The sequence below is a fragment of the Aedes albopictus genome, chromosome 3, assembly GCF_035046485.1.
Source record: "Aedes albopictus strain Foshan chromosome 3, AalbF5, whole genome shotgun sequence".
Taxonomy (NCBI): Eukaryota; Metazoa; Arthropoda; class Insecta; order Diptera; family Culicidae; genus Aedes; species Aedes albopictus.
The window spans coordinates 228,475,867-228,503,149 of NC_085138.1; the positions used below are offsets into that span (position 1 = coordinate 228,475,867).

Below are 27,283 nucleotides of genomic sequence, written 5' to 3' on the forward strand. Positions count from 1 at the left end.
TTAATAAATTTATGCAAAATAAAAACTTGATCGAATTTTGATTACACGAATTGTGATCCATTTTGCTTATACAATTATTTTAGACCAAACATTTTTCATTCAAGAGCTGGCCACAACATCGTTCTAAATGCCGACGGCACTCAAAAAACCCACTTCTCACGTATCCCCTTCACTTGCACACGACATAATCTCACCGTTTCTTTACCCACAAACATCAACCAAAAAAACTTCACTCACCTGCCACTCTTGGTGATGACCATTTCCGTCCCCAGCTTGTGGAACTTTTCCCACAGTTCCTTGCCCTCCAGGGTAACCTTGGGATCGTCGACGACGCCGTCGTCTTCCGGCTGCAGGGCTCGCAGTGGCCGCATCGCAGGATGGTGCTGATGGGCAGCGACGGCCGCCAGCACAACGTCCTCGGCCGTCGTGTAGGCGGCTCCCAGCGGATGATGTGCGTGCGGATGGTGAGGAGGTAACTTCGGCAGCAGTGCGCCCGGATAGAGATGCGGCGGTGGTGCTCCGGGAGCACCCGATAGGGCCGCCAGCGCTGCGGCCGGAAAGTACGGCGAGTTGGCAGTGGCAGCGGCACTTGCGGCGGCGGCAGCTGCTGCGGCAGCACCGGCACCAGCACTGGGGGAGTTCTGTCCTTGGGGCGGAGAGCCCGCAGTCAACAGCGACGACACGCTGAAGTCAGTGGGTCTCGGTAGCTGCAGGAATGGATGATAGGCCATTCCCTTCGCCGGCCTACTGAATTCGTCAGATTGGAGTAATTCTTGACCGTCGTATCTCATTACAACATCACCGAGAGGTCGCACCGCGTGTGTTGTCGTCGTCCTGTGGCCTTCCTCACTCCGGCTAGCGTCGGCAGTTTTCACCGTTCTTCACCGTTAGCACTGTTCACTGATTTTCAATTCACTTGCACTGTTTCAATTTTTCGCATTTGATATTTTGTTGCCCAATTTGTTGCAATCACACTTTTGCAATAATTTTCCTTTTTTTCTCAATGTAACTTCACAATACGTTCACGGCGATCAGTTTCAATCGATAATTTATGCATGATAATTTGTATCTCTTCCGTCACTTACACTGTGTGCGGCCGTTTTTTTTTTCCTCTGGGACTGAGCCAGATAGCATTAGCGACGGCCGTTGGTAGTATTTCAATTTGCCCCAATTAATTATTAATCACTGTTCGCGTTTTCGCTAAACGCTGCCGTCGTATCGTGCGAAAGCCCCCGCGGTAGTACTAGATCGATACAAAGCGAACACTTTACACTCACACTCTGGGAGGTCACAGTTTGCTTGCTTTTCTCCCAGCTTCTGTTGGTTTATCCTGTTTTCCACGAAATTTCGAAGCACCACTTTTGGGAACAACCGCGGATGATGGTTTATGATGGCTGAGAACACGCGCGAGTCATGCAGCACCGTAGGGCTAATGGGGGCTACGCCACCGGAACCAAACCGCTGAAGCTACCGCAGAAACGCGCGCGCGGAGAAGGTCGTAAAAAGTGCGTGCCGTATCGTGAATTACCGTGACACTCTCGCACACCCACAAAGCAGCGCGCACGGTGGGCACAGTGATTTCAAGCACGAGAAGTGGGGGCTACGAGGGGGTTGGTGCTAGTGGTGGTAGCTGGTGGGTACGCTCACGGCGCGGGGGAGGCTGCGAGAATCACACGAGAGCGAGAGAAAAAAACGAAACAAAAACTACAACAACAACAACGATGCTAACTTCACGCCGGCCGTGTATGAACTGGTTACCGCTGCTGCGACAAACTAAGCGCTTGGTGTCTGGTTTTTGGTGTCTGTAATCACACCTTTCGTGTTGAGCTGGTGTCGGCCGCACCCCTCTGGCCTCTCACTCGCACTCGCACATACACACACTCGGACGCGGGGCTCGCAACGGTCAGGCCACTCCCTCTATTTTGTGTGATAATCGTCGCGGATTGGTGTGTCGCAGCCAATCGGTACACTAACATCGAGGGGGATTAGAGGCAAAAAGTCTTGTGTGAATTTGTCGTCGTCGTCACCAAGAAGAGGACAAAAACCGGTCTCGAGGATCTGCGGAGCTATGAAGACGACCTTTCCTGGTGTCGTTGGATTAGTGTGTGGTGTGAACAGTGGACTGAACCCTGGACGTGGGTCGGAAAGGGGGTGATTCCGATTATCACAGAAGGTTTTGACTTTTTTTTTTTCTCTTGCCTCTCTGCTCTCAAGTACTCTTGCTAGCGCTTCTTCGTCGGTTCGCTTCAAGGCATTACCTTGTGTGTGTGCATTCAAGCAGTTATTTATTTTCTTTTGACGCCGTTGTTTATTATTCTTTCGAGCTCTCCCCCTCTTGGACAAGTTGTGCAACTGTGGGTGTGTGCGTGCTTTGGGACACTCTTTCCTAGGTGATGATGCTCTTATTTATTCTCTCGTGTGGTGTTGCACCCGCGGTTGACATACTCACACCAGCTCGGGTGAAATGTAATTTGATATAATCTCGCCGCACCAACACCGAGGCAGCCTTCCGTTCACGCTATGATGGGTGCAAAAAATAAACCGAACGTCGAGAAATATGCTTACAATTTATGCGCAATAGAGACACTTTTGTTTGGCGCTTCGTCTTTGTCAGTCTCACAGTCTTCTCGTCGTCGGTGCCCGTGTGTCAGTATCTGTGCGGTTCGTCCCTGTGACAACACTTCCACTCGCGTTTCCCTGTAGGTCTATGAAGTTATTAGAGGATTTTTACACTCTCACCACGACGATGACGACGGCACCGAGTGGGGTATATTTGCACTCACGACTCATCTTCTCTTCCACCCCTTTCGTTTCGCCAGAAAACCATCATAGAGAGCTGTAGCTATAGCAGGCGCTGGATGGTTGGCTGGCTGTGGTGCGATACAGTGGTGGAATCGACACTTACATTTCACCACCTCCACAACGTTGATTTTCTGCCCACTGCCACCCACAATCGACCGCCGGCGCTTCTGGGTGGTGGGAGTTGTAGACTTTAGTAACGGCAGCTGGAGCAGCAGCGGCAGAAGCACTAGTGGCATTACCCACACCCGCAGATTGGCGCAAAATTTACCAAATTCATTATTACACTCGAAGCTGTGATTTTTCTCTCCGTGCGTGCGTGAGGATATCGCTTCGTTACTTTTTCTTCTTCACCCGGACCGGGACTTTCTCTTCCTCCGGTATTTGTTCTTCCTGCGGGCTAGCCGGAGCTTCCCCGAGAGCGAAAAAAAATGGGATGTGAGTTTTTCGCTTCAGTTGAGCTGAATTTGTCCGAAAACAATTTCGGGCTTTATTGATTTTTTGTCTGTATCTTCACTACACTGCTTCTTCGATTACAACACTCTAGTTTCTGCTAAACGAACGGGAATTTCTTCTTTTTTCTCGGAAAATTTATTGTTCGACGATATCGTCTTAGTTCTTCTTACAACACATTTCCTCCCAGACTGGAGGCAGCATCATTGTTCCCCGGTTGGAAGCGAAGAATTTCTTCCACCGATTGATTGGATTTTTTTTCTCTTTTCTGCTATTATTGTACGGTCGGTACGTTGTCAGCACTTCTAGCTAGGGGTTGAAGTAGAATTGGTTAACTGATATGCAACACAATGGATGGCGCAAAACAAACACGTTCAACGTGCGAATCGATTTCAAGGTGTTCAAATGTAGTTACTTTGACGAGGCAGATGCGAGTTGCTTTGAAACTCAGTGTAATTTGAATCATAATATGTAACAATCTGCATGGTGTACTGATACATTGCAAAGAAAACTAAAAAGAGTTCTTTCAATTTGGTTAAAGCTGTACATAATTAGGCGAAGCGCACGGGTATTCAGCATGACCATTGACCATGCTAAGGGTGACGGGCTCCACTTCCAGTCAGTCCAGGAAGTTTTCGAAAAGGAAATTTCCTCGACTTCTTTGGCCATAGAGTATCTTTGTGCCTGCCACAAGATATACTCATGCAAAATGGTCATTGGCAGAGCAAGCACTTAGCTTATAGCTGTGTTAGGGCTCATAGAACACTGAGTTACAGGCTTTGTTCCAATTAGGGCGTTACGCCAAGAAGAAGAAAAAGAAGAAAATTTGGCACAAGTTCAAGGTTTTTGCCTCCGTTGTATGGTCCAATGACATTTATACCAGTGAAAGTTTACTATTTGAAGGTTTTTCGGACCTGTTTGTAGTTGATCATCAATATGCGAAAGGTTCAACTGGCTAAGAATAGCACTACGGACCACCTGTGCCAGTGGTAAGAGTCTAATAGTTAGGTGACCATTATTTCATGGTGGCTTGTTGCTTTATGCTTACTTTGCCTAAGAAGTCATGGTTAGGGAGTCCCATAGAAGGTGTGGGGGGTTTGCAATAAAAATGTAATCGCAAACGGAGCCTTTGGAATACCACCGTACCCTCTACAGTATTTTGCTCTAAACGTAAAAATAGCGGATAGAACAATCTGTTTCTCTGAGTCTCAATCTTGAGGTTAAATAATGGCAGGATTATGAAAACGTCATTTTTTATCTGTATTAACGAGATTTCTAGCCCTAGGCTAGTCCATCTTGGGCCCCTCGCTTTACTTCCCTTCCGAAGGAAGAACTCACATTTTGTGAGTTTGTCGGGAGTGGGATTCGATCCCAGGTCCTTTACGTGATAGTGACGGGCTTTAACCATCACACCAGGTCCACTCCACAAGATGTCATTGATTCGACTAAATGTTCACCTAAATGGTTTTGCCTTATGTGATTCATACAGTGTATTCTGAGTATCCTCGCCTTTGGCGGTTTGGAGTCGTCCATAAATGACATAGCTTTTTTTAAGCGATTTTTAATACCCCCTCCATCTTGTAGCATTTCGTCATAAATTTGGGTACCCCCCCCTTGAAAGACGCAGCTTGTTAAACAACACCCCATTTTTTAAAAATCCTCCCTTTTTAATTCCTCCAGCGCTTGCTTCTGGAATTTCTTCAAGAATTTCCTTTGGGATTCCATTTGAGATTTCCTCCTTTTTGTATTCCTTCAGGGGTTCCTTCAGAAATCCCTCCAAAAACTCCTTCTGGGGTTTCTTCTTAGATTCCACCAAAAGTTCCTGCTGAGATTTCTCCGGGAGTTGTTTTTTTTTCTAAGGTTTATCCTAAGTTTATCCATGATTTCCTTCGGGAGTTCTTTCAATGTTTTCTTCTCCTCTGTACCACCAACAGTTTCTTCGGACATCTCTTCAAGGATTGTAATCGGAATTTATTTTGATAATCAATCAGAACCTCTTTCTGGGTTTTCCTAAAGAAGTCTCTTTCGGAATTGCTCGAGGAGTTGCTTCTTGGTTTCCTTCAGAAATTCACTTAGATATTTATTCCGAGATCTCTGCAGGAAACCCCTTCGGCATTCTTCCAAAACCCCTCCAGAAGTTGCTTCTGGGATTCCCCGAGCACTTCCTTCTAGGATTTATCCAGGATTGTTTTCCCGGGACTCCTACAGGAACCTTTTCCGGCATCTCTACATTCACCCCTTCCAAGATTCCTCGAGGATCTTTTAGAATTCTGTGGGGCATCCCTTTACGGATTCCTCCCATAGTTCCTGCTGGAATTCTTCCAGGATTTTCTTTCTTAGATTTCACCAGGAATTCTATCTGGATATCTTCCGGGGTTCCCCAAAAGTTATTTTCGGGAATTCTTCAGAAATTCCTTCTAGAATTCCTTCAATAATGTCTTCCGTGTTTTCTTCAGAAATTGAACCAGGAGTTTCTTCTGAGACTCTACAAATAGCTCCTTCTGAGATTTTTCCAGGAGTTTATTCAAGATTTCTCCAAAAGTACCATCTAGAATTGCTCCATAAACTTCTTACGGGATTTCTTTTAGAATTTCTCAATGATTTTCTTTCAAGATTCATCCACGAGTTTCTCTAAAGTTCCTTGAGGGATTCCTTTTGAGATTCCTCCAAATCCTTTTGGGATGTTTTCAGAAGCTTTTTTCTGGGATTCATAGTAGGAATTCCTGTGAAAATATTATCCTTCTCCTGTTGGAAAAAACCTATAAAGAACACCATGAGAAATTCCTCAGAAAGCTGCTAGAGGAGCTTCTTAAGAAATTGTTGTAGGAGTTCATGGAGGAAGTCCTGTAGAAACTATATAAGGAACTCCTAGAATAATGCCATAATGCCAAAAACTTAGATTTTTTTTTCCTTTGCTACCTTAGCGGCATGCAGTGCCCTTGCAGGGCACTATAGGAAACTATTGGTAGTGAGAAGCATTTGAGCGAAATTGATTTTCATACACATTATTCTTTCATTATATTCATTATGCTTTACGTAGAATTTCAAAACCATTTTCTCAGATACAGTTGTTGCGTCCGATTGTTTTATGAAAGGAAGCCGGCATTTTTGTCCATTATTTGTTATTTACATTAATGTGATGGAAAAAATAGATCATGCAATATATTTCTTTTTTCAATTTTTTGGATAATGATACCTACTTAAAACAAGTAAAAATTTCACTAAATACGAAATACTTTTTTCCAATGAGCTTAGTAGAAAGCTACGTAGCATATCATAAACCCCTACCCCCTATCGTCACACTTCGTCACAAAATCACAAACACCCCCCTCCCCTCCCAAAAAGCTACGCCATATATGGACGACCCCTTTCCGAACGATTCCGACCTGGTTTTATTGCCACTGGACCTTAGTGCTGTAATTGTAAAGAGTTTAATATTGTCTAGTTTGGGTAGTGGCTACGGTTAGAATAGCTCAGATCAATTTTCAACATAAAAGAACAGCAACGATCAATTTGTATCAATGTAGACTTATGCAAAATGATGCAGTCCAAGTGCCTTTAATCCAAGAGATATTTCTATCTAGGAAACCATATAAACCCGGAGTTTGCTATTTTCAGAAAAATGAAATGGAAAACTCGCGTGCCATACTTCGAGCATGTGTACTTGTCAAAAATGAAATCGTTGCTACACTCATCTCCGAACTAGCTACCAGAGATGCATGTGCTATCAAAATTGATGTGTTTCATAGTAATCTTAACAGGAAATACGTCTATTGTTCGGTGTATTTACCGCATGATGAACCATATACGGATACTTTCAAGCAAGTCATCACATACTGCACTCCAAATGACCTTCCGCTAATTGTTGATAATGATGCTAATGCTTACCATATCATCTGGGGCAGCTCAGATAATAACTTGAGAAGCTCTAGTTTGATGAAATATTTAAGTAGTACAGATCTTGGATTACTTAACAAAGGCAACCACCCAACTTTCATGGTATCTGTTAGAGATGTTGCGGGTTTGTGCATCGGCTGAACAAACCCGCAACATAATCAACAACGGTGATGATCCATATAGAACAATATCTGTTAGAGAGGAGGTGTTAGACATAACGCTTTGCTCTAGCAGAATAAGCCACGAGTTGACCAATTGGCATGTGTCAGATGAAGAATCTTTATCTGACCATCTCTAAATTTTTGTGCACTTGAATGTTACTTCGCAAACTTTGCGTTTCACAAATCCCCGGTCAACGAACGGGGATCTCTTTGCTGATTTGGTTGCGGCCAAATTTCATGGATACTCATCATCCATTGACACTCCAAGTGATTTAGATGATGCCGTTGATACTACAACGGCCTCCATCATGGAAGCTTTCGAAGAAGCTTGCCCTCTACGGTCTGTGCAGACCACAAGAGGAACCCCTCGGTGGAACTCTGGTCTGGCGAAACTCAGGAAACAATGTAGAAAGAGATGAAACAGACGACGTTCGGTTGGTTCGGAGGCTTTCAGGTCGGCTCGCAAGGCCTACAGGAAAGCTCTCCGGTTTGCTGAACGATCCGGCTGGAAAAACCTTTGTACGAATGTTTCTAGTTTGAGTGAAGTCAGCCGATTGAACAAAATCCTTGCGAAATCTAAGGATATCCAAGTGAACGAACTTTGTTTGACAAAATGGCCTCTGATGAGGAAGTTCTGGAATGCTTACTCAGTACACTCTGCGCGGATGTGTAGATCTTACATCTTCGTAAGAACCTGATGTCTTTACTTGTAGTTATGATTTTCTGGCATCGGCCCGGAATATTGTAACTATAGAATCAATTGAGTGGGCACTAAATAGTTTTGCGCCTTTCAACTCTTCTGGGGCAGATGGGATAAACCATATTTTGCTTAAGAAGGGATTTGATGATTTCAAACATGTTTTAAAAAAAAAACTTGTTTGCAGTTTTGCCATAGGGTATATGTATTCCTAAATCTTGTCGGGATATTACTGTGAAGTTCATTCTGAAAAGGCTACGGTGGGCGGGTCACGTCATCAGGATGTCGGATAGCAACCCGACTAAAATGGTTCTCGAGAGTCATCCGACCGGTACAAGAAGACGTGGAGCGCAGCGAGCTAGGTGGGTCGACCAAGTGGAGGACGATCTGCGGACCCTACGCAGAGTGCGGAACTGGAGACAAACAGCCATGGACCGAGTGGAATGGAGGCGGCTACTATGTACCTCTGCCACCCCAGCCTTAGCCTGACCGGTAAGGTAAGTAAGTCATTCTGAAAGTGGGTCGTACGTCGTATGAAGAAGCAGAGTTTGAAACCTATCAGTTTAACCTCTTTTCTTCTGAAATGCTCAGAACGCATAGTCGATTATCCGTGATGTTCATCTGGTCAGCCTCTTGCCTGTTCATGTGAACCAGCATGCCTACCAATCTGGAAAGCCAACTGTGACTCTTTTATCTAAAGTTGTTTACGACATCCTGGAAGCATCCACTCAGAATCAATCTTGTTTGGGTCTTCTCTTAGATATCGGGAGTGCTTTGGGCAACGTGCCTTTCAATGCCATATTGGAAGCCGCACGGAGTCATGGTATATCTCCAAAGATTTCCAATCGGATTCAACAAATGCTCAAAAACCGACATCTCATATCAACATTGCGACAAACAGCGATTTGTGGAATAGAGTGTTTGTGGATGCTCCCAAGGAGGAGTCTTGTCACCAGTTTTGTGGAATCTGTATTTGTAGCAGATACCCCATTGAGGCAACTTCATAACTGCGGTTGTTTTACTTATGGTTTACCGACGAGGGTTCGTGTTGCCAATAGGGTTTTTCGGTTAATCCTAGTAAAACATGCAAACATGTCTCTCTCTCTCTTCTTGGCGTAACGTCCTCATTGGGACAAAGCCTGCTTCTCAGCTTAGTGTTCTATGAGCACTTCCACAGTTATTAACTGAGAGCTTCCTCTGCAAATGACCATTTTGCATGCGTATATCGTGTGGCAGGCACGAAAATACTCTATGCCCAAGGAAGTCAAGGAAATTTCCTTTACGAAAAGATCCTGGACCGACCGGGAATCGAACCCGTCACCCTCAGCATGGTCATGCTGAATACCTGCGCGTTTACCGCCTCGGCTATATGGGCCCACATGTATTGGTCTTCAAAACCGGACTGGCGACCTTTGCGTTTATTTAAATCTGAAATCTATGTGGCTGTACGGGTATTTTTTTTTGTAGATGTTCGACTGAGAAATTTACTTCCTTCCAGATATTCGGGTATTCTTCAGAGGTTAGTTTCGAGTCTTGAAGAAGATCCCAAAATCTGGATCGAAACGTTGGTGATGAGATAAGCAAATCATCGCTTTTCTTTGACTGAAAGCCGAGATTCCCCGAGAAAGGAATGAACAGGTAAAATATGTTGGAGTCGTTCTTGATTCCAAACTTTCTTGAAAACCCGATATTGAGTTCAGAATCATGAAAGCTTGTATGGTCTTCGGGCAATGCTTGCGAAACTTTGGTTGAACTTGGGGTCTAAAACCCAAGTATATCAAATAGATTAAAAAAATCCATTAACATTATTAACAATTCGATGAACTTTTAAAAATCACGTCTGAAATATTGCTCAAAAAGGATCAAAAGTTCGCATTTAGATACTTGTATTAACAATCTCATTACTAGAACTACAAGTCACACATTCATCTTGAAAATAACTGATCCTGTTGTTAACGCTATGGACGAAACGTTTGTTATTTCGTGGAAGTACTTAACAAGGCAAAGCTACAGTAAATAACGACGCATAGTACTACTCTGTCTCCCTTCTACGGGAAGCTGTTTACTGCAGCATGCTGGTGGCTGGATTTGGAAAGTGTAAAAATGATAGACAAAACGAATCGGGTGTCTGAAACGTAAACAACAGGATCCAGTTCGTGTAAAATTAATGAGGTTATGCCATTCGCCGATTGATGAACGGTTAGTACCGGCATTTTTTTTAGTTTGTTTTTCCGCGCATTATTGAGAAATATTTAGTTAACGTCTTGATCCACCCATTCCTTCTACTACCCATTGAATTTGTATTTCCTTTAATTCCCGTCTGTAATCCAAATGTTGAATGCTTGCTTAAGCTAGCTCATCATAATGTTGGACGATTCTCGCTAATTGTGGAACGGTTCAAGCTTTGTTCGTAATTGATGACGTATAACTTGACATAAACCAATCATTGAGCAGTTTTTATTTTGGCCACCAAATTCAACATAGACCAACAGTTATCCGATGTGGGTCCAACATTTGATAAAATGTGACCCGACGTCCGATAATTTTGCACTCTGTCGGATTTTTTTCTGGGTTTTTCGTGTTTTGTGCCCAGTTAGTCATTTGAGTGACAATTCTTTCAAATGACAAGGAATTGCTTCTCATTTGAAGAGAGCTCTAGTGAACTGAAATCGTTTCATACATGACTAGATGCAAAAAATGACTGAAAAGATTTGACTAGTAGCGAAAACGACTGAAGAAAAGAACGCCTCTGAAAGTCCCTGAAACACTTCTGGGAACCCATGGGATTAACTCAACCCTCTAGAACACCCCTGGAACGACCCTGAAGTCCTTTGAAAACCCGTGTATCGCATCTGAGCCCCCCTGGAATGTCCTAAAATACTTCTGGAACCCCCTTAACACTCTGAATCCCTCCGGAACAGGCTTTGAACCCCTTGTAAACCCACTAGATCATTCCTGAAGCCCCCTGGAACACCGCAGAACATCCCGGGAATGCCCTTGAAACCTCATGAAATGCACGGCTAGTTCGAGTGAAAAAAAAAGGGTGGTCATGCGAAAATTATAGGTTATGCCAGGGTTCAATACTTGGATCCTAGATGCATAGTGTGATAAGAAAAACATGTTCCAAGGTTGGAACGAATTTCTCTGCCCCGCTTAGGATGCAGGCAGAAGCAACAAGTTCTATTTTAAATTACAATCTCTCATATTTTATTTACGGAGGAGAGACAATTTTCATACTATTTTTTTTTTTGAACTTATTGCGATATATCTAATTTAGTCATCTGAGTATACAAATCAATTTATATAAGGTATGATTACATTGCAATAAACGATATTCCAAAATCAATTCCAATATTGAGACGGAAAAAACTGGTCCGCATATGCGTGCGAGCGAACTCACAAAGTGTCAGATAAATTCGCATAATTACGTACTGCTATGATTATACAACTTACACACTGAGTTTTTTCCGAGCTCGGCTGTGCAAATCTCGGTTTCTGAATTTTAACCGAGACTCTCCTCACAATATGGTTGGTTGCTTGGCAACAAGGCGTATTATACTGATTCTCGGCATATGTAAACTGATCTCATGAGCTGAATTCTCGGCTGTGCAAAACTCGGCATTCGTAAGTCAAGATTCGGCATTCTAAATTAAGTGTGTACCTTCAAAGTTTATCTTATTATGTCAGTTTTACTCGTAATTGTGTATGAATAAAGTCACATAAATACAAAAATAATGACGCTTGAGTAGGGTAAAAACACTAGACTTCGGCCCCCTAAAATTCTGTTCTAATCTTCGCCACTACTTTAAAAAAAATGGAAATGTACCGAGTTTGACAGCTCTGCCATCCTTCTGATTATTCCCTACATGATTTTCATTCATTTGTTAAGGACACGATTGCTAAAGTACAGAGATGGCCACTACAATGAATGGCCGCCTGACAGTTAGCTAGAACTGATTGAGCACGAATCTGGAGGCTCATGTAGACCTAAGTCAGAGCAACCAAACTAAAAATCAAGTCGTTTAGCGACTTAGTGGATTTGAAAAATGTTTCACAGTATACTCGCAGCTCTGGCAATATAGTGTTTTTTTATGGATACTGAACTCTTTCATAGATGGATTTGACCTATGTGATGAATCTACCTACAAGTGAGATGAAAATTCACTTTGCTTATAAAATAAGTTATGGTATTGGCTTCATCTGCAGTCTCCAGAAAACTGTTAAAACTCGCATAGTTGACGAAAGCGCCACTGCAGTTTTCAACACACATTCTGACCGTTCATAAACCACGTAGACCGAAATTTGGTCATTCTAGACCACCCCTCTCCACTCGTGGCTTATTCAGAGATTCCACCTCCTCCCCCTGAAATGCTACGTCATTTAATAATGATTCATTAGCATTCATTTATCGTTTGGCATGCGCAAAGATACACTCCGTGGCCAAGGAAGTCAAAAATATGGCTATTACGAAAATATTTTGATCTGATTAGGAATCGGGCCTAGGTCACGTCAACAGTTGATCTTGCTGAATACCCACATGGTAATCGCTTTAGGATATATTTTCAAAATTGCAGAGTGAAGCTCTGTAATCAAAAAAACTAATGTGAATTCATTTGGAATAAGCTACACCTCAGCAAATGTTCAACCGTATTTATTTGGCGTTGGATTGCGTATTTTGAGCGTATTCACGGTTGATCAGCAAACGTACGCCCATTTAATTGTTCAAGGCGAAAAGTACTTCCGAGAACTTCTGGAAGAATTCCGTAAAGCATCTCTATAGGAATTCCTGAAGATATCCCATCAGAAATTCCTTCAAATACTCTTTGAGATCTCCCACGAGGATCTTTTGGAGGAACCCTTGGAGAAAACATATCCCTGGGGAAAAACAGCATGCATTAATTAAGGCATCTCTAATAAGAATCCAGAAAAGAATCCTAGCTGAAATTTTTAGAGGTATTCCAAAAGATTTCTTAGAGGAATATCTGAAAACTGGAGATGTTCTAGGCAGAACCCAAGAAGAAATTCATGAAGGAGTTCGATGAGTTTCTAGAGGAATCCCAGCATATTCCAAGTGAAATTCCTGGAATAACTCTTGGAGAATTCTGGGAAAATTCTGTTGAAAAGCCTGGCAACATTCCTTCAAAAACTCCAAGCATTCCTCCTGACATTTCTCTAAGGATTCTTCTAGGCGAACTTTATACGATTCCTAACTAAATTCTTTCTGGAATTCTTCCTGGGATTACCCCACGGATTGCGCCAGGAATTTCTTGAGGGATTCCTCCTGTGATTTCTGCAGCGGTTTTCCCAAAGATTCCTCTCATTATTTTTAGATTTGTTAGTATTTTATAGTGAGACTCGTGTCCTGCAACAATTGTTGTAGAGTTTTGTGAACCTAGGTTAAAATAATTTTTTGAACAAGTCTAAGTGTTTTCATAAGAATATCTTATGATTTTTTGCGCAAGTTGTTGCAGGTTTCCATCATTATTTTTCGCACAACAAACGTATTTGAGTTTATACGTGAAAATAAATTACGCGTTCCCACACGAACTGGTTCCTCGGATAAAAAATTGAAAATATTTGTCTTGTAGAAATGATGAACATAATAATCAAGGAGGTTGTAAACTATTGAATATTTGTTCGTTTGGAATTCTAAGATTATTAGCAAAAACGTCACAGTTTCTAATTCGATTTTAAACCATTTTGATTTTTTTAAATATCCTTTGAACCTTTTCCAAAGTATCATTTCATATAATGAAGTAGTTTTATGTTTTTCAGTTTTATTGAAATAAATCGTTTATTAAAATACCATGGCAGCACACATCCCAGGTAACATTTTGATGGCCAATAAGCCTTGTAAAGGTATTCAGAGCCGTCATAAAACCTAAACACCTTTAATTTTGGTTTTATATTGGTTCTTACTAGTTTTAGTTGTATGATAAACCTATTGTCGAATATTGTGTTATAACAGTAAGTTTAATTGAATTGCTTCAATAAATTTAATCAAGCACTTTTCCAGGGTTTCTCCAATAATTCCGCCATGAGACAGAGCACGATTGCTTCATAGTTCCTGGATACTTCCCTACAGGTCCATGCATAGAATGGATGCTAAGGGAGGGGTTTTTCGTAAATTTGACAAAAGTCGGAGAAGCGACCAGTTTATTTCACTTGTGTAATGGGAGGGGCTTAACCCCGAAAACCTCTTCCTTGGACATGGGCTTGCTTTCGTATTATATGCTATAGGTTTCTGGTTACAAGCAATTTTACTAGGTTACTCGGGAATGGCACGGCTGCATAAATTGAAAAGCAACCATTTATATGCATTTTCAACTTCTTGCGTGAAAAATTAAAAGATGAGTCACAAAATTGAATTCAAGAATGGTTGGTAGGCGACATAGGACTTAAAGAAAGACAATTCACACCGTCGTCAGCCGGAAGCTGTACTGACTGAGCATTATTAACACAAGACAACGGACAACAGTTAAAACATTTAGTATATTCCCAAATCCTGGCGGGATATTACTATAAAGTTTATTCCTAAAGTGGGTCGTGCATCGTATGAAGAAGCAAAGAGTTTCAGAGCTATCAGTAAAAAACAAAAAAAAAAATAAAAAAAATAAAAAAAAATAAAAATTAAAAAAAAAACAAAAAAAAAATAAAAAAAAAATGAAATAAAAAATAAAAAAAAATAAAAATAAAAAAAAAATTAAAAGAAAATAAAAAAAATCAGTTTGACCTCTTTTCTTCTGAAATGCTTAGAACGCATTGTGGATCATCACATCCGTGATGTTCATCTGGCCAACGTGCCTCTTCAACATGGTGGAGTCCCGTAGCCGTGCGGTTAGGGTCACCAAGCTTCTAATCGCACCATGATGTGGGGTGAGGGTTCGATTCCCGCCTCGGGCGATGAAACTTTTCATGAGAATAGTTTCTTCTCCGTATCCACTGGTGCATGCTCCGTGTGTCCCTTGTCTAATGTTAAGTTTTCATTCAGTCTGTACAGTAAGGTGGCTCACACTTATATGAAAAGAAAAAAATTCGAAAAATGCCAATTCTTACCTCCTAAATCAGTTGTTTTGGACTCCCAGAAGCTACGTTCAAAATTTGAGCAAAATCGGTTGAGCCTAAGGGGGCGCTCAAAACGCTTGAAGTTTGTATGGGAAAACTTGGCCAAATGTATGCAGAAATTTTATGTTTTCGAATTTTGCCGCTAGGTGGCGCTGTAAGCGTTCAATCATCAAACCCTTTGGTATTATTGTAGGTGACTATATGCCAAACAACTTTGTCGAAGACCGCAAAGTGGTCCAACGTCTGTGAAAAAAGTTATACCCTAGGAAAAGTGAGGATAAACTTTATTGTTATTTTTCCAATACATGTAAAGGAATAATATCAATAATGAAATCTCAATAGTTTGCCTCACTTTGCCTAGGGTATAACTTTTTTCACAGCCGTCGGATCACTTCGCGGTCTTCGACAAAGTTCTCTGGCATATAGTCACCTACAATAATACCAAAGGGTTTGATTATTGAACGCTTACAGCGCCACCTAGCGGCAAAATTCGAAAACTTAAAATTTCTGCATACATTTGGCCAAGTTTTCCCATACAAACTTCAACCGTTTTGAGCGCCCCCTTAGGCTCAACCGATTTTTCTCAAATTTTGAACGTAGCTTCTGGGAGTCCAAAACAACTGATTTAGGAGGTAAGACTTGGTATTTTTCGAAATTTTTGTTTTTCATATAAGTGTGGGCCACCCTACTGTACAGCCTTTGGCTGAAGACGGTGTCCGCGTCTTTTCCATGCCTACCAATCTGGTAAGTCACAGTGGTCTTTTACACAAGGTTGTTTACGATATCGAGAAAGCATTCGCTCAAAAGCAGTCTTGTCTGGGTGTTTTCTTAGATATCGAGGGTGCCTTTGACAACGTGCCTTTCGATGCCATATTGGAAGCCGCACGGAGTCATGGTATATCTCCAATGATTTCCAATTGGATTCACCAAATGCTCAAAAACCGATATCTCTTCTCGACATTGCGTCTAGAAGGGATTAGGAAAGTGAGTGTTTGTAGGTGCCCCCAAGAGGGAGTCTTTCCATCCCTTTTGTAGAATCTCGTAACAGGTACGCTACTGATGCAACTAGCGGCATAATAACGGTTTTCCTACTTATGGTTTTGCCGACGACTACCTAACATTGTTAGTTGGTATGTGCATCAGCACCCTTTTCGACCTGATGCAAATCGCCCTTCAGGTAGTTGAGGGTTGGTGTCGCCAATATGACCTTTCTGTCAATCCGAGTAAAACATCTATTGTCCTTTTCACGGAAAGGCGAAACCGTAATGGTGTTCGACCTTTACGTCTCTTTGATTCTGAAATAAATGTGGCTGAACAGGTAAAGTACGTTGGAGTCATTCTTGATTCCAAGCTTTTCTGGACACCTCACATTGAATTCAGAATCAAGAAAGCTTGTATGGCCTTCGGGCAATGCCGGCAAACCTTTGGTACCACTTGAGGTCTAAAACCCAAGTATATCAAATGGATTTACACAACTGTGGTTCGGCCAATATTTTCTCATGGATGTCTTGTGTGGTGGCAAAAGGGCGAAGTGAGAACGGTCCAATCAAAATTAGGCCATCTCCAAAGGATGTGCTTAATGGCGATGTCTGGAGCGTTCTCTTCAACTCCCACGGCAGCGCTCGAAGTTCTCTTTGACGTTGCCCCACTACACATTCATCTCAAACAAGAAGCACTTTCTTGCACTTACCGGTTACGGGTACTCGGTCTACTAGAGGAAACTCCTGTGAATCGCACATCAACACACACCTCGTTGTTTTCACTTTTGGTGAATTGGGACAAAATTGTTCTTGCTCCAAGTGATCTTACAATTGCTTGTAATTTTCCATATAGGACATTTTCCACGAAATTCCCTTCCCGGGAAGAGTGGACGTCTGGTTATCAGGAAAGAAGTATTTCAGACGGCATCGTACGTTACACTGATGGCTCCTTCTCGAAGGTCGAGCAGGTGCTGGTGTTTATTCTCGTGAGCTAAGGCTGTATCAGTCTTATTCACTTGGTAGACACTGCACCGTTTTTCAGGCCGAAATCTTTGCTCTTATGTGCGGAGTGCAATCAGCACTTCAGCAGCACGTGGGAAAAGTAATATACTTCTGTTCAGATAGCCAGGCTGCTATTAAAGCACTTGCTTCGGCCAACTCGAGGTCGAAGATTGTTATCGCTTGTCGAACTCAAATCGAGGAGCTGAATTCAGCAAACGCTGTTCACCTTCTATGGGTACCTGGCCATTCTTCCATCGCTGGAAATGAATTGGCTGATGAGTTAGCTCGCACTGGAGCATCACATGACCTCATTGGCCCTGAGCCAGTTATTCCGATATCGAAGTGTTGGGTAAAGCTTCAGATTCACACCAGTTCGTATTTATGAAGTGACCGATCCATAGCGAATTCATTGGTAAAGATCATACGTGCCATCTTGTAAGGTAATTGTGGGGGCGAGAGCTCTCAAATTCAATGAAATTCACATGAAATCGAAACAAAAAAAAAAGATTTATCGGAGAATGAAGATATACCGCCGCGCTATGACACCGCCACCCAGCAACCGCGATCTGCGACTTTTTATAGTAGCTCATGTTGAACGAGATTGTATAGTAAAGTTTCCCCTGGACGTCTAAATTCATACACTTGAACACTTTAGTTTCCGCGGAACCACAATACGGTTTTCAAATTACGCACTTTGTGTTAGGTTGTTTCTAGCATATGAAATGTTGTGCGCATTAACCCTTTCGCGCATCGGGCAAACAAAATAGTAGCGAAAAACCCATCCGGGAAAATAACTTTCCTCATTTTAAATAATGGTTGAGTAGCTATGCGTACGATATCAAGTATAAAGTTATAAATATCGCGCGCGGATAATGAAAAAAAAATAGAATCATACATAATATGAATTGTATGATTTCTCTCGGCAGCCGGCTGCCGGGAGAGCTCACACGTTCTTGGTTCCATAGGTCACATCACTAACCAAAGGTGAATCCTGATCTATGTAACTGTTCATCCTTCCCACATATAATACCCCCTACCCGTGGCAACCGTGGAGAAGCAGAGGTGATCTCGGTCTTTAGTAGCAGCGGTTGTCACACCATCATCCCTTCCCCTCCCCGATGACCGTAAGGACGTGGCCGGCGCCGTTATTGACTCAATAAAATACTGAACTCTCAAAAGTGCACATTGAGGATGGTTGGCTAATCCCAGGCCCTATCCTTTGGTTCCCTGTGCAACTTTGATTGTTCTAGTCAATCACGGAGTAGCAACTACGAATTGTACGGTCATCATGCTCATGCTCATCATGCTATCGAAGTGTTGGGTAAAGCTTCAGATTCACACTTGGGCTGCCACTCAGCACAGACAATACTGGAATAGTTTGGAGTCATGTCGTCAAACCAAATTGTATTGTACTGAGCCATCTCCAAGGGTGACGAAGTATCTTACAAATCTGTCAAAGCAGAATTGCAGCATTCTGGTCAAAGCATTGACTGGCCACTGCCGACTCAGCTATCACATGGCGAATATTCAGCAAACTGATTCATTTGCATATGATAGCTGTGAATCCGATTATGGAACTTCGTATCATTTGATATGTAACTGTCCAGTTTTTGCGCAACTGCGTTTCCGAGTATTCGGTAAACACTTATTAAGTGAAACTGACTTCAGAAACCTGAATCTTCAGGATATTCTGTTGTTCTTAACCCGCTGTGGTAAAGAGCTATAGGCTCTCTTTCGCTTTATGCGTTATTACAGTGCCCTTTTCAGGGCGCTGTTTGAACCCATTGTGGTACGCTTGTGCGTTAGTACCCTCTTCCAGGGTATTTTTCCTATTTCCCTACCTGTCTCTATCCCCATCCAAATGCTTTTCCCTCAGGTAGATGATGAAATAGGCTGTTATTTTGGCGATGACACAAATGTCCCAAATTGAGGATAACGTGCCTCTGGAGCCGGCCTTCTGATACCTGATAATAGGACTTAAAGAAAGACAATTCACACCGTCGTCAGCCGGAAGCTGCACTGACTGAGCATTATTAACACAAGACAACGGACAACAGTTAAAACATTAAGTAGTTACGTTGAGTATTTAATTTAATAAAAAAGTTTCTTTAGAGTGAGTATAGAACCCAAACTCTGAGGCATACGATACGCCGAAGCTACTGACGACGCCAACTACACGAGCAGGAGAAAATTGCTGAAGAATACTTAACTTAGGTTTGTAAAACCGTTAACCTATAACCTAAATAAGGTATTAAGAAGCCCTGCATAAGAGGTAAAATACCTAAAATAATAACTGGTTAGTATTCTGTACATAACGCATGAGTAATGACATCAGGTATGGCAATACCACAGACAAACAGACGTAACACTGGCGAAATTTTCATCGACCACACTTTTAACGATCATTTTTAATCTTTATAGTTGTGGCTTTCACAACCAGAGGCGCCCGCATCGTATTTCTTTGCATTTGACGTTACACACTAGCGCCTTCTGTTGACGATATTGCACATCGTAGTGTGTTGTGCACCATTTCCACCAGGTGATAATAGTGTGAAATGAGCGATGGATTTTCACGAAAATTGGCCCAAGCAACACAACTAGTTATAATACTGTTTATAATTCACATTTAATACATAACCTGCTGTATTTTCCTTGAATTATAAACTTTATTTTAGACACTTGTATACTCAAAACAGCGCAAAAAATGGCGGCTTATAAAACATCTTTCAAGTTGTATAACATGTACTGTAATACTCTTATGGTACCGTAAAACGGGGTATCATTGATCAGCGGGGTAACATTGATCGGCTTGACCGACCTCAAGAAATGCTCCAAACAAGCATTTTACATTGAACCAGTTTCTGCAATCGAATGGTATATCGAAATCTGCTATCATTTAGCTATTAAATGACATGCAATTCATGAAAATTGAATTTCATAAACATTGAAATAAATCGATTTTTCCATAACTGTGTTTCGTAACGCAATGAGATACATTGTCAAACATTCATGCTTGGCGTGAATACTAGATACAACATGGGTTTCGAAATCACTGTTTTACTTCAATTTGATATCCTAGAGTTGGATTCGATAAACGAAACTTTTATGAAAAAGCTCTTTTTTAATGAAATATACGATTTATTAAAAGTAGGCTATCAATTCCTTAAGCTATTGCCTACCTTTAGGCGTTATTCGCAGTTTAGAGGATTTTAATCCTAAAATAACCCAAAAAGTACATAACTTGTAAGAATTTGAACAACATATTCGAAATCAGCGACCCCGAATTTAGTTAGAAAGAGTACTTTCAACACAAACGAACATTGATCACTGACATGATCAATGTTACCCCAAATCAACAAAATCAAAAATTAGATTAAAAAGCCTATTTAAACATGTTTTCAAGTTTTACTAAACGTTTTCGAGTAGCTTAACACATACTCAGAGGGCCAGTACTTGTTTTAAAAATATAAAACATGTAACGTTTGCTTTAACAAGATAATTATTTAAGAAAGATCGAAAATTCTGATCAATGTTACCCCGGATTACGGTACTAATATTTTCAATTTATTTAGATGTTAAAGGCTACTGCTGTTATTAATTAGTCCAGAAACAGTTCAAAATACTCGTTTTATACTAATACATTCATGTGGTTGGAAATAAGCATTTTTCAACCGATATAGCTTGCAGAATTCTTTTATATAACATATTATCAGCAAAAATTGAAATCAAGCTACATGACTGAAATATGACTTGGAGAAAACATTAATATAACAAGCTTAAACGAACATATCTAAACTGTCATGGCAAATGACAGTAAACAAATATTTAAAAAAAAAAAACATAATTATATATTCAAAGTGCTTCTTCAATCCAAATATGTTCAGCCGAATGATGATTTCGATAATTGGATTTTTTTTTCTAATTTGAATGACTAATGAAGAAACGGTCATTCTCAGTAACGGTACAACTGTTTCACTTGCAGTTCAAGATTTATGGTGAAACTATTGATTATACTTATCTATAACAAATGCGCTTCAGGGTTGAGTTGAAAAATGAAATGAAAGTAAGCCAAATTGTGCAAATTTTCTTTGATATTTTTAAATCCATTCACAAAGAAACAATATGGCAGACTTTTTATTACGCTTACAGTGCAGTTGAAAAGTTTCATGAACAACTTGGAAATGATTCGTTATTGACTATGAGAGACTCAGAAGAAATTCGATTTAATTTTAAACTAAAAACCTTTTTTAAGAATACACTGAAATATCACAGCAAAATCCAGTTTCTCCATAATCTATATATAATAATTCATTTATTCATATTTTGAGTCGGTACTGTACTCTAAGCCGCTTTGCAAACAACTCCGCATGAAAAAATATCAAAACAATTATAATACGTATTGAAAACATATTTTCAACATATTCACAAAAAGGTTATAATTCCGTTTTGTGATGAACATTAAAACATCAATATAACTAAATTAGAGCTTCTGCTTTTGCGAAAAATAAATATCGAAACGTCAAAACTTGTTGTTGTTATTCGTCTCATCTTTGTAGAGTGTTACTAAGAAATGAATTAAGCTAGTACATTTTGTATGATAAAAGTATAAAATAGTGTCTCCCGAGTGAAAATTGTAAATTGCATGGCATCAAGTAAGGCAAGCTGCCATCAACTGAAAAGAGTGCAAGTTAACTTGGAGCAACGAGCGGTCTTGTTTTCTCTTGCATATGTCGTGATGAACATTCTGCCTCATTGTATCCGCCTCAAAACATGGAAAATCTAGTTTCATTGAGACCTTAATGAGTTCCCATTATTTGTTTTTATAGAAAGAGACGTCTTTTTAAATAATGCAGACCCAGACATGTTGAAAACTGAAATTAAATTTCGCAAAGTGGGATGATGCTACGTAGTAAACAGTGATTGTTTTCGTTCTTGGATTGATTTGATGTGTTTATAGTTTTAATTGTGTTACATAACTGTGCGATCAAAGTGTTGCGGGCATGATGAAATTGCAGATATTTTGTTTGGCTGCTTGTTATCGAACAACTTTATAAAGACTTGGTTATAACACTAGATGTTTTCTAATTCGTTTATAATGCAATTATATGACATGTTTCTGGATCATTATTTTTCAAGATGTTTTCTGTGTTACTTGGGGGTCTATGTGTTACGTCTGTTTGTCTGTGGCAATACCTTAAAAATAATCGGCGATTTTTTCCATTCCAATAGCGATTTTTCCATAATTGAATAATACCTCAAGCAGTCCTTAACACCAAACCAATGACTCGGTGAAGTATTTTATCAATACCTACAAAATATAAAAATAACTTATTTTTAATACCTGAATAACCGACCAATACCTTGTCTTGGTATGATACCAGACTTAGGTATGCTGCAGTTATGTGTTAGTTATTCGTTCCTACTCGGGTAACACAGATACGTGGCTTACTGTTTACTCAGGTAGCGAAGAACATCTAACGAATAACACATTCAGTTATTACTAATTGATTTATTGAAGCACAAAAACTTATATTGGTTTGATTGAGATAAGAGGTAAAACATTTGAAATTTTATCGAAATCTAGTATGGAGAAGTGTTCGATAATAATGTTCGATAATGTGTTCGATTGTAATGATATTACAAGATCAAAGTAATAAGAGAAAAGACTTGTCGACCTTTTCCCTCGAAAATAAAAAAAAATATCCGCAGGCGGCGATGGTTACCACTCATCTGTAGCTCGCTGTTGTGAATATTGGAGGATTAAGAGCATAAGGTTCTTCGTTGCCACAGCTCAAACAGGAGGGGCACATGGTATTTCACTAGCATCGAGCCATCTCTATGGGTGTATGTGTTCCATTTCGTATAGAAAAACTGATTCTTTTCTTATGTAGAAATGTTCAGATATTTTGACGAGAACAAAAATTGATATCATATCACTATGAGTTATTCGTGCGATGTACCTACATTTAATCTTTGCATAACACGTTAAAATCACATAGAACTGAGAAAAACTCGTTTTAAGCCTAGCCTTGTTTCCTTCTCTACGGACAAGTTTAATAAAAACACAAAGTGAATTCATCGGCATAGAAGTGTGAAGTATGAACAAAAAAAATCATAAACATTCAATTTACTTAAACTTTTTTAAGAAAAACTCTAGTGAGACTGTAATGCCGATAAATCCAACCATTTTCTGGATTTTTTTCGGCATGTCATGCGAGATTTTCATTATCAGCTGTCCCATGTCAAATTTGTCAGCATGAACTGTTTGATGTTGAATTTCACAGATGATATCAGGATTCCGGAAAATGTTCAGGATTCCCTCAGAGATTCTCGAGAAGCTATTTTTATGCGTTTAAACTAACAGTAGGATAGCTCTTGAGAAAAAAAAAAATGAACATGGGACAGCTTACGATGACAAAACTGAACATGGGGCGAAATGACTTGATGTTATTTTCATGGAGTTTCTAAACACCGGGTATGCCAAAAAGAATTGCTCAAAGAACAGCAAGCCAAATATATAAAAATAAGTTTGAGTATGTCGAGAGTGAGATTCGATCGCAGGTCCTCGACGTGATAGTCATATGTTTTAACCATCACCCCAGGTCTGCTCCACACCCAACGAAAGTTTTTGGAGACAAATAACATTGATAAACTAAGATTTTTTAAAATTGATTTTTCATACATTACTACCTGACTTGCCAAGCTGCGGTGATTTGACAACTTTTATGGTCATTGCAGTACCACATTACAATAATTATGGTTCATTCATTCGTGAGCTTTATTGCCTCAATGGGAATTCAAACTATTTTTTTTTTATAGAGAAACCGGGACTTGTATAAGGAGCGTCACCGATGTTTCATACAATAGGCGACCTTTCTTTCCAAAAATAGAAAACATCTCTCCCATGTAACTTTTACTGTGCAGGGAACTGCAGAGATAATAATATTTATTCATCTTAATCATCGAGATGTTCAACCCGGGACTAGTTCTTTATCTTCTTCTTGTTCTTAGAGTAGCATTCTAACTGCAACCAAACATCCTTTCAGCTTAGTGTAAGATGAGCACTTAAGAATTCTACAGAGCTTCCTCTGCAAATGACCATTTTCAATGTGAATATCGTGGGGTATTCACAAAGATACTCCATGCCCAAGGAAGTCTAGGAAATTTCTTCTACGATAAGTTCTTGGACCGACCAGAAATCGAATCTGGTAAATAGCGCTTTGCAACGAAAAAAATCTTCGGCCGTGCCACTATTTACAAACTAGGAATACAATTGCTCATTAATGTTTACAAAATGTAAGTGTCAAATCAAAAAAGGTACATATCATTGACCGTTGAAAACCCCTCCTTGAGACAATTTTTGGCTACGCCACTGTACGTAAAAAACTATTCTCACGATAAGCTTCATCGCCCGGAGCGGGAATCAAACCCTCACCCCACAGCATGGTGCGATTAGAAGCTTGGTGACCCTAACCACACGGCTACGAGGCTCCACGAATTTTCACATGAGGCACTGAATTTTGTTGAGGACTACTTGGATCACTCACCTTTGGGGATGATTAGTGGAAAAATACCCGGATTTTTCACGTTTCTGAAATGCTCAACCTATGAATTGCCATGAGAACAGCAAAATTCCTGTTCGATTTTCTCCGCTCATGGATTTTGTTAGATACGGTGTTAAGTAAAGTTAGGCTTGAATGCAGTAACATGTTGTATCAACCTTTTCGGTATGTTTGTTTTACAATCTGTGAGGTGATCTGAGAACGTTACAAAAGCCATTTTTCACAAAATTGGCCATAACTCAGCAAAGAATAAAAAGTACATTCCAAAAATTTCAGCGATCACAGCTTTAAAATCACCATCTCAAAAAAATTTTTTTGAAAATTTTCCGCAAATTCGGGCATAGTTTTTCCGGCTTTTCTTTTTTAATTTTCTAAACGGTGAACAATTTTGTGGAAAACTTTTTCCACATCATATTTTTTTTTTGATTTATGAGAAAATTTGCTTTTATTTTCGTTAAAAAAACTTTGTTTCTAGGATGCTTCGTTCTTGAGTTATGATGTTTCAAAGTAAGTAGTGTCAGAGGAAAATAAAAAAAAAAACACATGAGTTTTCCGGGAGAATGGGTGACCCTGATTTTTTCATTTTTTTTTTTTTTTTGTTCATATACCATGAGCCCTGCCTGTGGAAAATGTTTTAAGAAAATCAGAGACCTTCGGCTCAATTTGTACGATAATATAAAAATCCCCTTATGCATTATTTTTTTATAATTTTTTCTTACAAAGCTGAATTCATTGTATCTAAACAATCTATTGCCACTAGGAGCAGCTGTAACCTCAGTGTGTTTATTTGTTTTTGTGGAACCTTGATTGTGGAATATTGTAGTTATTCTGGACATAAAGCAGTGCAAAAGTTTTATCGTTTCGACGAACGGTAGATATCGCTTGTTTCAAAGGAGATTATCAAGGGCGATTTTTCACAATCGGAGATAGAACTATACATGAGTCAACTGCTGTGTTGAGTGTGCCATCATAAAATATAGGGTATGTGTTCCATCAGTAATCTCACGCTCCCATATTCATCCTATTCGAAAACAAGCGATTACGGCACCGATTGATTCCGTTCTTTTTGTTTGCATGCGTGCTCACTCCTAACAAAAAATACAAAAATAAGAAACAAAACAAACAACGCTTCAATCCTTTGTTTTTCGTAGGATGAAAATGGGAGTCACATGCTTAATAAGGGAACCAGTACCCTACCACGCGTACATATTCTAAGTGGATAATAGCTTAGCACAAACACAAAAATGGAATAATAAAAGACTCTTTAATTTGATTTGAAATTACCAGATAATAGCACGGACATAGTTAATTATCATCTTTTGAAATTCTAATAGCGCTAAAACCATCATCCTATAATGTGGTGCAATTAAACGCTTTGTGTCCACACGGTTACGATTCTCTACTAATACGTAATGATTTTCAACAAACCCTGAATAAACGCAAAAAAATGTATTAACAGTTACCTGCGAGAGTCACATTGGAACACCTTGAAATCGATTGGTAAGTTCATTTTGAAAAGGACGAAAATATAAATATTAAAAATTTAATATATGTTGTCGGTTTCGTGCAAGAAGGGCACGTTATTTTTTATTTTTTTTTGTCTGTATTAACGAGATTTTTAACCCTAGGCTGGTTCATCTCGGGACCCACGCTTTACTTCCCTTCCGAAGGAAGAACCCACATTTTGTGAGTATGTCAGAAGTAGGAATTCGATCCCAGGTCCTCGGCGTGATAGTCTTGTGTGCTAACCACCACACCAGGTCCGTTAACTGACAAAGTGTTTGCATTTCGAGCTAAATGTCAGGATAAGTTGCATTTTGAGTGTAGGAATTAGTACCGTAAAATGGGGTATCTTTGATAATGCGGGTAACTTTGATAGTTCGGCTGGCATTATGTAATTTATCTTATAACTATGATTCCTTCAACCAGTTAAGAAAAAGATAAATGTAAATCAATTCTATACATATGAAAGTTCATCTTAGACGTATTTTCATTAAAATCTAGTTTATATACAACTTTTTGGACAAAACATAAAAATTGTTGATGTTTTTGTCATTTATCAACCCCTTCAAACAATCTGCTATACGACTTCGTTACAACTATTTTTTCAATGAATGGACTCTTATTCTCGATAGATTCATCATAGTAGATTCCAAATCTGGCCTTGAATCTCTTAACGAAATGTGTTTTTACGAATTGGAAGCAATTTTGTAAATTGGGATATTAATCTCCATACATTGATAAACGCCTAAAAGTATGCAATGCCCTTGTAATTTCATGTAAATAAATCTGTGTTGTTCAAAATTTGTTAATAAAACATTAAAAAACTACCCAAAAGAAGAAAACTAACCATGGATAGCATGTAATCATATGTTAATGTACCGTTAAGCATTTATTATTACAAAGATAATGATTTTTGATAGCTAAATTTATTGTGTTTTGCACTCAATACTCCAACTCATTTTTATATGTAGAATTTAGTAAAAAATCAATGTTTTGATATAAAAATTCTAAGTAATATATTCCACAAGCCTTCTCTCATCATGTTCATACTCCTAAGATTTAAATCTGTGATTATTTTTTTTAGATTTGATGTGTTTTTAGGGCATTATCAAAGTTACCCCAAAATGAAAATCTGGTTTTCGGTTTTATGAAAAACTAATAGTT

General features: G+C 39.7%; 1 protein-coding gene across 3 annotated transcripts in view; it reads right to left on the reverse strand.

Moving 5' to 3' along the window:
* The window catches only part of LOC115267440 (optomotor-blind protein-like), a 145,692-nt gene that overhangs the window by 116,529 nt on the left and 1,880 nt on the right, over positions 1-27,283 (reverse strand). For all 3 annotated transcript variants that reach the window (XM_062859294.1, XM_062859293.1, XM_062859292.1), the window contains exon 2: positions 238-3,561. In XM_062859294.1, the coding sequence (XP_062715278.1) occupies positions 238-791 (554 nt within the window). In that variant the 5' untranslated portion in view covers positions 792-3,561. The remainder of the gene's footprint in view (positions 1-237; positions 3,562-27,283) is intronic.